Raw genomic sequence first — 12,844 nt, forward strand, 5'->3', positions numbered from 1 at the left:
AGAGAGCTGCCCCTCCTCTCAGGCTCCTCCTCATGACCTGTGAGACATGTCAGAGCCGCCTAGGAAAAGCTTTCCATCCCCAGCTCTAGTGTGACAAACGGCAGGGAGCGATGCTGCGGGAGTGCGGGCGGGTGCTGAGAATCCGGCTGGACAGAAGCACATTGCTGCGTTACGTCTAAATAGCTATAGTCACTTCACAGAATCTTTTACTTGCCTGCCTGCTACGATGTCCTTCCTGCTCGTCTGATCTCCACCTGCTCTCCGCCCCGTTCCACCCACTCTCAGCTCAGCACTTAGCACGATCATCGCCGCTAGGTCTCCGCCCCTTCTCAGTCCCGCTCTCCGCCGTTCTAAGCAATTCCAATGATCTCCGCTGTCTCCCCACCCATTCTCAGACCCCTGCTCTCCACCCCCTCTCTGCACCCGCTCTCCGCCCCCTCTCGTCACTTGAGGGAAAAAAAAATAGTATCGGCAGAAGCATCGGGAGCATTTGCGCGAGTACAAGTACTCGCGCAAATGCTCAGTATCGGTCCCGATACCGATACTAGTATCGGTATCGGGACAACCCTAATTATAAGGAAGAGAATGTGCGCTGCTTTTCTTGATTTCAGAACTTGCCACGTCACGAATGTGCTCTTTCAAATACGAACGCTAGTTTTACCAGACAGAACGCTTCAGGCTGGTCTTTGCTTCTGAGCATGCGCGTTTGTACTTTGTACAAAAGTCCGATTGCTTGCTGTACACACGGTCGGACTAGGCACCATCAGACTCTTGTTGACGTAAAGTTTGTCCGTTTACAGAACAAACTTTTTGTCCAAAGAAACCCGAAAAAATTTGTCCGATGGAGCGTACACACGGTCGGACTAATTTGAAAACGTGTTAATTTTGAAGTTTGTTGGCAAAAAGTCCAACCGTGTGTATGGGCCTTAATAGTGTGAGGCAGTTCTTACAGCTTACTTCCTCATAAAATGTAATTTTCCATTTAACTAACAGCTACATTTTGAACAAGCATTCTTGCAGAAAATTGTAAAAAAAAAAAATCTTTTAATGTAGCACTAAAGCGGGATTCCACGCATGATTTTTCTTTTTTTTTACGTCAGCAGCTACAAACACTGTAGCTGCTGACTTTTAATAAGGACACTTACCTGTCCTAGGCGTCCACGATGATGCCCCCCCCCCCCCGATGCCGATCCCTCGATCATTGCGCCGCCATCCTCACTAAGGGAAACAGGCAGTGAAGCCTTGTGGCTTCACTGCCCGTTTCCTACTGCGCATGCGTGCGTCTCGCGCCGATTTGTGAATAAGTGGCTGCTCTCTGGGATCACACACAGTTCCCTGTAGACAGCGTGCCCCATTCACCAGAAGACAACGCGAGGAGGATGCGGAAGAAGACCCACTGCAGATAAGGAAGAGGAAGATTAGGAACATCTGCATAGCAACTGGTATTTCGGGCGAGTAAAAAATTTTTTTTTCAGGGTGCAACTCCCCTTTAAATGCTTGAATTAGTTGATCTGATCTTTAATACTTAGTTTTGTACTTGTATTTTGTATCAGAATCTTCAATAAACTGGTGCCTGGCTTGTGTATTTGTCAGTATCACATCACACAGGCTGCTCAGTTGTTGTTGGCTGTGAAATCCATTAGTTGTGAGGTCACAGTCTTTACCACAGAGTGAACTTTAACCTAATTGGCTTGCTTGTTATTGTGACATGCTGGAGGAAGAGAAGCATGATACGTGACCAGCACCTTGTTTGTCACTACCAGCTGACTAGCAGGGAGTGCTAGGATTGGCCAGTGAGGCCAACACATGTCCCTCCCCCGTGAACCAGCCCCCTACACTCCTTTCTTCCATTCATTACACACACAGCAGCCTCTGCAGATGGAGAAGCAATGGCAGGGACACACTTCCCAAAGCACAGGGACACATTGTGCCTGTTTGATGTGGATGGAACTTTAACCCCTGCAAGACAGGTATGTGAAATCTCTGCTTAACGTCACATTGAACATTTTATTTCTTCATCATCATAGATGTGTTTACTATACGGATTTACATTCAAGGTTAAGGCATCATGCATAACTCAGTGTAACACCTCTGACTTATGACAGCAGTCTGTAGAAGTATCTGAGCATTGTTTATACTTCAAGCAGTGCCGGCCCAAGACATTGTGCTGCCTGGGACCAAAAATGAAATGCTGCCCCCCCCCCCCACAACCAAAAGGCCCCCACATTAATTATTTTATATCATGATAACTAAATGGGACCCGTCATGGCTCTATACATGTATAAAGGAGTATAAAGAGGACCCGTCATTGCTCTATACATGTATATAGAGGACCTGTCATTACTCTTTACATGTGAAGGAATATCAAGAGGACCTGTCATGGCTCTATAAATGTATATAGGACTATAAAGAGTACTTGTATTAAGAGGACCTGTCATGGCTCTATACATGTATAAAGGAGTATAACGAGGGCCTGTCATGGCTCTATAGATGTATAAAGAGGGCCTGTCATGGCTCTATACATGCATATAGGCGTATAAAAGGACCTGCCATGGCTCTATACATGTATCCAGGAGTATAAAGGGATCTGTGAATTGCCGGCGGCCACAATGTACTTTGCGCAAACTAATCAATGTACGCTAATTGTGGTTTTTTTTTTTGGTACCAAAAATATGTAGAAGAATACATATTGGCCTAAACTGAAGAAAATTGTTTATTTTTCTAAATTTTGGGGATATTTATTATAGCAAAAAGTAAAAAAAAATATATATATATATATATATATATATATATATATATATATATATATATATATATATATATATATATATATATATATATATATATATATATATATCACAAAAAATAAAAACCGCAGAGGTGATCAAATATCACCAAAAGAAAGCTCTATTTGTGGGGAAAAAAGGACGCTAATTTTATTTGGGTAGCGGAGCTGGTGGAACAGGCTGGCGGGCATCAGTATGCTGCCCCCCTAAAAGTGCTGCCTGGTACCCATGGTACCACCCGGTCCCATCATAGGGCCGGCCCTGACTTCAAGTGATATGATTTCATAGAGAAAACGCAGGCTTTCAAGGCATGTGTATCTTTAAAGTGACACTAAATATCTGTATTCTCCCAAAATAATCTATACACTATTTAATGGCCCTGTAATCAATTTTTTTTTTATAAAACTGTTTATCTGCCTCTTTGTAACACTTTTTGTGAGATCCCAGTCCTCTCCATTTCCCCCTCACTTTCATTTATTTGGAACTAGCATTAAATGTCGGTTGTGGTCATGTGAACAATATGGACACTACAAATCCCATAGGCCCTAGGCCATCTCAGAGCAAGTTAGAGACGGTGGCTATGTTCCTACATACAGCGGGACCATGGAGAATAAACGTAGCCACCCTCTAACAGGAGGTTTGATCATAGTTGCAAAAAATAGGAGATTTCGAGGAGGTTCGAGAGTAACAGAAGGTATTTTTTGGAGTGAAGAATACATATTGCATAGATTATTATTATTATTATTATTATTATTACTATTATTATATCATTTTTTTGTTTCAATATGTTTTGTTGATTTCGAGGAAGTATGCCAAATAAAATGCCCATGCAAAGGCTTAAAGTGGTTGTACACCCTGTACAACCACTTTCACCAACAGGTAAGCCTACATAAAGGCTTGGCTGTAGGTGCTGGAAATAACTCCTAAACCTACATGGTCTAGGAGATATTTACAATTCCCCGTACGAAGATTTCTTCTGCGCATGCGCACCTTAGAAAGGGCACGCTGTGCTGTTTCTAGATGGGGTCATGCCATGACTGGCGGCTCCCGCACAATGCATAGTAGCCCATTATGCTTTACCTTTGCAGGGAAATAAAGAGGATGTAAAACCCATCAGGGTTTACTTCCTCTTTTAAGCAGAGTCCCAACCTGTTAAAAATACTGTAGCTGCTGACTTTTAATACAGGGACACTTACCTGTCCAGGTATCCCGTGATGTCAGCACCCCAAGCTGATTCGACCATCGGCTGTGGGTGCAGACGCCGGCATCTTCACTAAGGGAGACCGGAAATTAAGACTTGCAGCTTCACAGCCTGTTTCCTGCTGCGCTCCACTTTTCTAAATGGTCCTGCTGTCTTCTGGGACCTGTGTGTCTCCCAGAAGGCAGTGGAGGGAATGAGGAGGGGCCTGAAATTGTGTAGGTTGCCGTAATCTTTGCGCAACGATCTTACCCGGAAGTGGGAGCGGGTACCTGGTTTTGACGGTATCCACCACCCTCCCCGAAAGGTGCCTGGGGGGGGGGGTCAAGCAAGAGGAGTTTCTCCTTCTGGGTGGAGCTCCACTTTAAGGCAGAAGATATGATTGACACAGTCTTCAAAATATAGTCAATAAGGCAGATTGCACAGGCCTTAGGATAGAACAGAGATATCCACTTTTTCAAATGCCAGTCCAGGGGACCACCCAAAAGTGCTTACTAGTAGTGCCCGAGTGCATACTGATAGGGTGGTGAACCCTGGGACTTGCATGAAAGGGAAGAACTACCGAAAGATATAAAGGAAAAAAGAGAGAGGGGAGGTGAAGGCGGGTGGGGGGAGAAGGAAGTGAGGGCATTTCCCTCATAGACTCGGGTTATGTTAGTTATAAAGGACAAGAACTGGAAGCATTTAAAGAAGGCAGCTCATAGTTAAGCCATGGTTCCCACACGTTACAAAATATGGGTTGTGATTAATTGAAAACTCTTGACATTTTCTCATCGACTAACTTCAACTTCAATGATCCTTATGGCCCCTACACACAATCCGAATATCGGACGAAAACGATCGTTCGATGAAGAATCGTACGATTTTCGGATCGTGTGTACACTACTTTCGAGAGCCGATCATGACAGTTCATTCGATATTATTCGATCGGACAATTTTCCTCGTACGATGTCAGATCGTACGATTTTCGTTTAGTCAGTACGAGAATTTTCGTGACTTTAATAACCTTTCATTTTACTTGCGACTATTAAGCGGAAAAAGTCGTACGATCCGTCGTACGATATTCGGATCGTGTGTATGGGCCATAAGGGTCCTTTCACACGTGCGGACCGTTTTTTAGATCAGTTTTTTATCATCAGTTTTTCATCCGTTTTTTTTTTGTTAGAACTTTATTTTTATTACATATTTTTTTTTTTTTAAGTGTATTTTTGTGCGTGTGCTCGAGAGAGGAGCCGGACTGCAGTAGTTGGGAGTAGGCAGGCCTCCCCCAGAGGCAATCTGCCACCTTTCTCCATGCCCCGGGTGGCAATGGTGGGTGTGTGAGGGGGTCCTCCCACACAGCCCGCCCTACCTGCTCCGCTTTGAAGCCCAACGGGGCAGAGGGACTCCCTATAAGGGAGTGAGAGGATTAGCCCACTCAACCAGCCCCGTTAGTCCTTTGCCTCTCCTTTTAGAGACCGCGTGGTCAAAGTGCGTGTGTGTTAACCCAATTTCGAGTGCGTGTAAGTGTGGTGGTTTTTGTGGGAGGGGGTGGGCGTACTAAGCGCAGGCTTACCTCGCATAGCACACCCACCGGGAGCCGGGCTGAGACCACCAAACTCAATTCACATGTAGCCGAGACCGGGATCCGAACCCCTAGCTGCAGAGGTGAATGGCTTGTCAGCGCAGTGCCAATCGCGTTGAGCCACCACAGCTCCCTTTTATTACATATTTTGATGAAAAACGGATGTTAGCGGATCGGATGTTAAACGGATCGTCTGCTAACATCCGTTTTTCGTCCTTTCCGTTTTTTTGACGGAAGAAAAATAGGGTTTTCTTCCGTTCAAAAAAACGGAGCTTAACGGAGACGGATGTTAACGGACGTTAGCGGATGCTCATCCGCTAACGTACGCTATGCCATTGGAAAGCATTGCAGTCCGTAAACGGACATATGAAAAAACGGACGAACGGTCCGCACGTGTGAAAGGACCCTTAGAGGAGAAGTATGGCCAGAGCTATTTTGGCTGTACTTCTCCTGTAAGTCACAAGCATGCAGTTCGTTCTGTACTCCTGTGACCCGTTTTCAGCTGTCAGCGGGCTAAAGTCTGCAGTCGGCACACAGCCGGTTCCAGGCTTGGGAAAGATCCAGACTTTACAGTCAGGATCCACCCACATGCCAGAACAGGAAGCTGGTTTAGCCTTTCAGCGAGCTGCTGAGAGATTGAGCCAGGCGCTCCTGCCCCCTGCACAGCTTGGCACTCCAGTGAGCACTAGAGGAGTAGAGCAGAGAGCGGGTGACTCATCGGGGACAGATGCAGCAACAGATCAATGCTGCATCCACCTAGGCGAGTATATTTTTTATTTGTTTTCTCTTTTTAAGAACTTGAAAGGGGACAGAGGATTTATTCCACACCCGGGCTATCGATTGCTTAGCTGCCGGAAAAAGTTATTTTGTTCTATTTTTGCTGATGGGAGCAAAAGCCAGGATTTGGCTGGTGAAGTAGGGTTACTCAGGCATCCTTATTTACTATTAATTTTTTTTTTTTTTTAGACCAGAATTTAGTGTCACTGAAACCCAAACTTTCTTCATATTTAGATAGTGGTGAGGCTTTAGAATCCCTGTCAGGTTTGTATTGCTGTCTGTGTCAGATAGAATTACTTCCTTGATTTGGCCTTATGACCACTATTTCTGGGATTAAAAACCAATTTGTAACAAAAATGAAGGGTTAATGTTCCACTGGGGACTCTTGTGTCTGGAAAAACCTTCTTGGAGGCATTTCCCTCACTTTGTATTTTCTATTTTCTGTTGTGAATACACAGTAGGAATTGAAGTGAAATCGTTTCGTTCCCCAACAGGACAAAAATGGCTTAGAAAACTGACAGGGTTTTAAAAGCTGAAATCTAAAATCCCTCCATTGCACTGGGGCTGTGCCCTCACTGTGATGGTTAGCTGCTTGTTTATGTCTAGGGGGACAAAAGAGCAGTTTTACACACCTCTGCTCCATGCTGTATTGGTGGCCTGCTCTCAGCATCCTCATGCTCAATGTAGAGCTATGGTCACAGCATCGGTCCTAATGATGTCAGAGGACCCTAGACTGCCAAAGCATAAGGGAGAAGAGGCTGCCGGGACCAGTCTAGCAGCACTGAGGAGGCTGCAGGAGTGGAGGATTGGGTAGTAAGAGTACCAAGGTCCCTGATGATAAATGAGTGATTAATCCTTGCAGTGTTTTAGGTTTCCTGGAGTTCAGCTTTAACTTTTCTAAATGTCTTTAGTTCTACTTTAAAGTAGAGATGGGTGCTTAACCTGTGGCCCTCCAGCTTTTGCGGAACTACATGTCCCATAAGTCATTGCAAGGCTGACAGTTAAAAGCATGGCTCCCAAAATCAGAGGCATGATGGGACTTGTAGTTTCATAACAGCTGGAGGGCCACAGGTTAAGAGTCCATGACTGAATGACATTGTAAAGCACTGTGTATCATAAACCATTGTCATGTGTTTTTAACTTTTTCCGAAAATCCAGTTTTCTCCTTTTATCGTCCTTTTTTCACATTAGTACTGCTGATCTTCTGCAGCCTCTTCATCAACTTAAAGGGATTATAAAGGTTTGTTTTTTAATTTCCTAAATAGGTTCATTTAGGCTAGTGCATTGTTGGGTCACTTACCTTTTCCTTCGATTTCCCTTCTAAATGTTTTTTTTCTTTGCCTGAATTTCTTACTTCCTGTTTCTCCTCAGTAAGCTTGCCCCCATCATCTGAGCTGTTCTGGCTGGGGGTTAGTCAGCGTGCTCGCCCCCTCCCTTGGGACTACATCCCTGCGGTAAGATGCTGTGAACACTGAGGAGGAACAGGAAGTGAATAATTCAGACAAAGAAAAAAAACATTTAGAAGGGAAATCGAAGGAAAAGGTAAGTGAACCAACAATGCACTAGCTTAAAGAAACCTATTTAGAAAATAAAAAACAAACCTTTACAACCCCTTTAATGTCTACATGCTTTCACTCCAACTCCAGCTGCACATCATTTCTCTTAACCATCTTCCTATTAGTGACAATGGTGGTTCAGGTATTTGTAATTTGTTTTACCACGTCTGCATATAGCCTGCATTGGAATTGTGACAACACAGGGGAACAGTCAGAAAACAGTTGTCACCCTATAAAAGTAAAGGACCTTTTATGAAATGATCCCAGGTATTATATTAAAAACTGAAGATTTAAAAAGACTGAAAACAACAGTTGAACAAAATACTAAAGTGTAGCCAAATCCAAGAAAAAAAAATTATATTTTGCAGCTTGCGAGTTCTTTTAATGTGGTTTTTGCCATTTTCTTTTTTTATCCTTTTTTTGGCACAGTGATTATGCCACTAGTGCAGTTTTCTGACCTGGCGTGACAATGGTCACTCACTATACTCTATCATTACAGAAGTAGCATTGGTATGCTAAGACAGGAAGCATGTTAGGACTAGTGAACTACATATGGGGTTCGTGTTCTGTAGTTTAGAGAGCGCAGAGAACAATGCTATCTGATAACAGTCAGCAGAGGTAGAGAGCACAGGATGTTATCCACCCACAATATTTTCCAACTGCTATAATAAAAACCTTTCAATGGTATATTTTATAGAAGTTTGACAAGCCTGTCTTCAGGTTTTTGGATTGAAAAGCAGAGGCAGTGGATGCCCTAGTAGATTTGTGAGTGAGATCAGTACATTCTATTTTCATCATCTGTAGTTGTTACCTCCTTTGCCTTAAAGGATTGATGCAGAGGGCATTCTGGGGGTTTTCATGGCTCCAGATTGGCCCAATAAAATCTGGTACATTCACCTTTTAGAGGAACTAATTGTTCGGGTTTACGCACACAAGAAAATGTCAAAGCTGATATAAGACTTTAGTAATTGAGCTTACATCTACTTAAAGCGGGAATAAACCCAAAAGCAAACATACTGCGGCTTACCAATTCTTTGATGCAGTGGCTGCATTAGTTTTGTTTTTTAGGCTTTCTTTTATTTTCATCTGATGATCTACCTGGTAGAGCTGTTCTGCAGATTCAGCATTTGGGTGGTTGAGACAAATACAGACAGGGGTGCTTACAAGGATCAGCTTCTATTTATTTGTGTAAAACCTTTAACTCAAATGGAACAAAACTGTTTCTGTAACTGCTTAAAAATAATGAGCTGGAGTTTGGCTTCATTTTGTTAGTGAATCTAAATCTGCTAGTCCATCTAACATTACTCTCCACCAAAACTGACGATGTTGCTGTCCAAAAGTGTCTCTGTTGCCTCTTCATCCAGAGTGTAGTCACTCTAAAGCCTCATACACTCGATCGGACTTCCAACTGACTTTTCCATGGATTTTGCTCTGAAGGGCGTTGTTCGTGAACTTGGTATGCATACAGGGGCGGACTGACCACTCGGGCACTACCTGAGGGCCCCATGCCACTAGGGGGCCCCATCAGGGTTGCCAGCTTCAGTAAAACCAGGGACAATATGTAAAAATCTGTGTTTTTTTTTTTAAATCCCAAGATTATAGCTGCCCCACCTCTCTTGTACCTTTTCAGTGTGTGTATGTGTATTCTGTGTGTATGTATACTGTGTGTGCATATTGTGTGTCCGTGAATGTATACTGTATGTGTGTGTGTATACTGTGTGGCCTCATAATCTTCTATTGCCCGGGGGCCCCATAATCTCCTATTGCCCGGGGGCCCCATAATCTCCTATTGCCCGGGGGCCCCATGAGTTGTCAGTCCGCCCCTGTATGCATACACACGGTGGGACTTTTTCAGTCAACAAACACGAACGTAGTGACGTAATAGACGCACTATGTGGTTTTTCTTCTCTTTGCCGCCACCTTTTGGGCAAGTTCTGCTATTGTCGTCTGAACTTTAGCATTTGTTCTGAGCATGCGTGTTTGTACTTTGGACTTTAGTCTGTTCACACAGCGAACATTTGTCCGAAAAAAACCCTGAAAAAGTTTGCCGATGGAGCGTACACACGGTCGGATTGTCTGCAAAAACAGGTCCGTCTGAGGTATGTTGTCAAAAATTCCAATCGTGTGTATGGGCCTTAATACAAGAGGTGTGTTATTGAACCAATTACCGAAAAAAAAAAAAGAAAATCCATGTAACCACCACATCTAATGATTTCTTAAGCTACAATATTTTACGTTTTGGGTTTATTGCCACTTTAAATTTGCAGTCTTTTCAAATACCCAAAGATGTCCTTATAATACAGAAATGTGTTGGCAGCAAAAGCACAGGCTGGGAGCTTATGTGTGTCACTTGGGTTTCTCGCCTACACATTTTTGTATTCTCAGTTCTTAATATGTTTTGGTCTGGGTCCTTGAGCCCAAAGGAACCCATTCTAAAAGACAACACAGTTTTGTGTGGATGGAGAGGAGAGGCAGACAGGAAGGTGCTGCTGTGTAGGAGAGTCACAAGTCTGCTGCTGGAGAGCTGGAAATATGGCGAAGGTTCTACTACCGATGCTGAATGAAAAACGAAAGAACAGGCACTGACCCAGGGGATGGATGGCTTACACCTCCTGAGATTTACCTATTCGTAACTCGGCCGATTTATTTCCTGGATTTCTTCTTTAAATTAATCCTTGGTGATCATACCATAAAGGTTTTTGTTTAAAAATGTTTGTGCTGTAGAGTGACAACATTCTGTCACTCTGTCGTTTTTCTGAGGTACATGCATGTAGAAGAGAAAGGGCTGCAAAGAGGCTACAGGAGATCAACAGAACTGAGATTCAAAAAGGATGTTAATAAAGGTAAAACATATTTTATTTTAAATAAAGGCAATTGTTTATGATACACAGTGCTTTTTTTTTTTAAATCAAAGAGACGTTTATTGAGCATAGAGCAAGGGGTGGTTACAGACAGTGTAATAAACGGTGCAACATGCACCACAAGCAAGGATACATGATAATGTCAAAAGTACAGGCATAACAGACATAACCAAGACAAGATAAGTGGCATATGGCAATGCGAAACAGAGCTAAGAGACATGTCCCGTAGATGATGGGGGCCTAAACCCGGGGGTAACCAGCAGGTGCCCGTGAGGGGAGTCAACCAGTAGGGGTATCACAGGAGGAGGCTTCCCCCAGCCATCTATCCCAGATCTTGTTGTATTTACCGGGGCATCCCCTATGGGTATAAAGAAGCTTTTTGAAAGGCAGGGTGTCGTTGACAGCCTTGATCCATTGTTGCAGGGTAGGAGGGGGACCCCTCAGCCAGGTTTTCGCTATCTGAAGCCTTGCGAGGAACAGAGTCTCTTGCAAAAATGTGTTGAGGTATTTCTCGGCCTCAGACAGCGAAAATATCCCGAACAGACATTGTCGGGGGCTAAGGGAGAGAGGGGAGCCCATTCGGTCGTGGAGAAACCGGACCACCTGGGTCCAGAAGCTGTTCACGCAGGGGCATTCCCAGAGGAGATGGTAAAGGGTAGCTTCAGGAGAACCACAGCCCGGGCAGTTAGGGTCACTACCCGGCCTAAACTTTGAGATCCGGCGGGGCGTTAGGTAGGACCGGTGCAGGATATATAGTTGGGTTAGACGGTCTGATATTTTAGGTGAGACCAACTTACAATTAATAAGGACTTCGTCCCACTCACCCGGCGACAGCACCCCCAGATCGGGCTCCCAACGGGACTTAGCCCGCTGAAGGGTGGCGTCCGCCGAGGGAACTAGGAGGTATGAATAAAATTGGGAGATCAGTTTCTTAGGGTCTGAACCCAAAACAATATCAACGGGAAGTGGGATTTCGAGCTGCGGAATACTATTACCGAATTGTGTGGTGATTGCATGACGAAGTTGGAGATAACGGAAAAACATGTGATTGGGTAAGGAGTGGGCATCTTTGAGGGCTTGGAAGGACCTGACCGAACCGTGCGCGACGACTTGTGTAAGGTAAATAATTCCGCTCCTGATCCAAACACCACGGTCAGGGACCGTGGCAAGCTCGGGCACGAGAGGATTATCCCAAAGGGGTGTATGGGAATGTGGAGAGGGGGCCTTACCGACTGACATGGCAATGTGCCAGATTTTGCGGTGATGAAAGAGCAGTTGGCTCCCAGCGTCCGCCCGCCTGGAGCCGCGGGGCTCGCAGAACATAACCTGGAAGGGGTGCGAAACCGGGCCCGGGGTCTTGGAGCACACCATGGCCAGGTAACGTCCCCTATCGGAGTGATGGATATAATAAAAATGGGAAAGTTGGGATGCAACATAGTAAAGAAAAAGGTCAGGAACCGAGGCGCCACCTTGACTGGAGGGGCACTTCAGCACCCGCCATGATAATTTATGTCGAGAGGGACCCCAGATAAATGAGTTGATGATGGACTCCATAGCTTTAAAAATACGAGGAGGGATGTACAGCGGGGCATGCCAAAAGGCATAGAGTTGATACACAGTGCTTTAGCAAACTACATTTTATTCAATAAGAGTTTATATCTGCTTTAACTTGGACTTTCCAGAGCATATTTCATTAATCATAGCTGTTTCTCCTCCTAACAATATATCCTCCACCAGCAACATTAGACCCCAGCAGCAGCAACAGATCTCCAAGCAGCCAGCAACAATAGACCTCTCCCTCAACAGTAGATCCCTACCAGCAACACAAGACCCCCCCCCCCAGCAACAATATATCCTCCACCAGCAACTGTAGACCCTCACACAAAAAACAGATCCCGACCAGTGACACTATATCCCGCAGCAGCCAGCATCAATAGACCTTCATGCACACCCCATACCCCTTGCTATTACATACATCCAGTGCTGGAGGTGCTAAAACTGCGTTCCTACTGAAAAAAAAGCCCTGGTCATGGCAACCTAAGGTTGCTATTTGTTTTAATTACAATATTTTGGCTTGTTCCTTAACCACTTCCCGACGGCCG

The 12,844-nt window shown here is 44.5% G+C and overlaps 1 protein-coding gene across 4 annotated transcripts in view; it reads left to right on the forward strand.

The window, feature by feature from the left end:
* The first annotated feature begins 1,825 nt into the window (after positions 1 to 1,825).
* The window catches only part of PMM1 (phosphomannomutase 1), a 106,048-nt gene continuing 95,029 nt past the window's right edge, over positions 1,826 to 12,844 (forward strand). For 2 of the 4 annotated variants that reach the window (XM_040359643.1, XM_040359644.1), the window contains exon 1: positions 1,826 to 1,970. In XM_040359643.1, the coding sequence (XP_040215577.1) occupies positions 1,890 to 1,970 (81 nt within the window). In that variant the 5' untranslated portion in view covers positions 1,826 to 1,889. Of the gene's footprint in view, positions 1,971 to 10,623; positions 10,725 to 12,844 lie in introns of those variants that run through there. The other 2 variants (XM_040359645.1, XM_040359646.1) reach the window with 2 other exon arrangements.

The sequence above is a fragment of the Rana temporaria genome, chromosome 7, assembly GCF_905171775.1.
Source record: "Rana temporaria chromosome 7, aRanTem1.1, whole genome shotgun sequence".
In the NCBI taxonomy this organism is placed as follows: domain Eukaryota; kingdom Metazoa; phylum Chordata; class Amphibia; order Anura; family Ranidae; genus Rana; species Rana temporaria.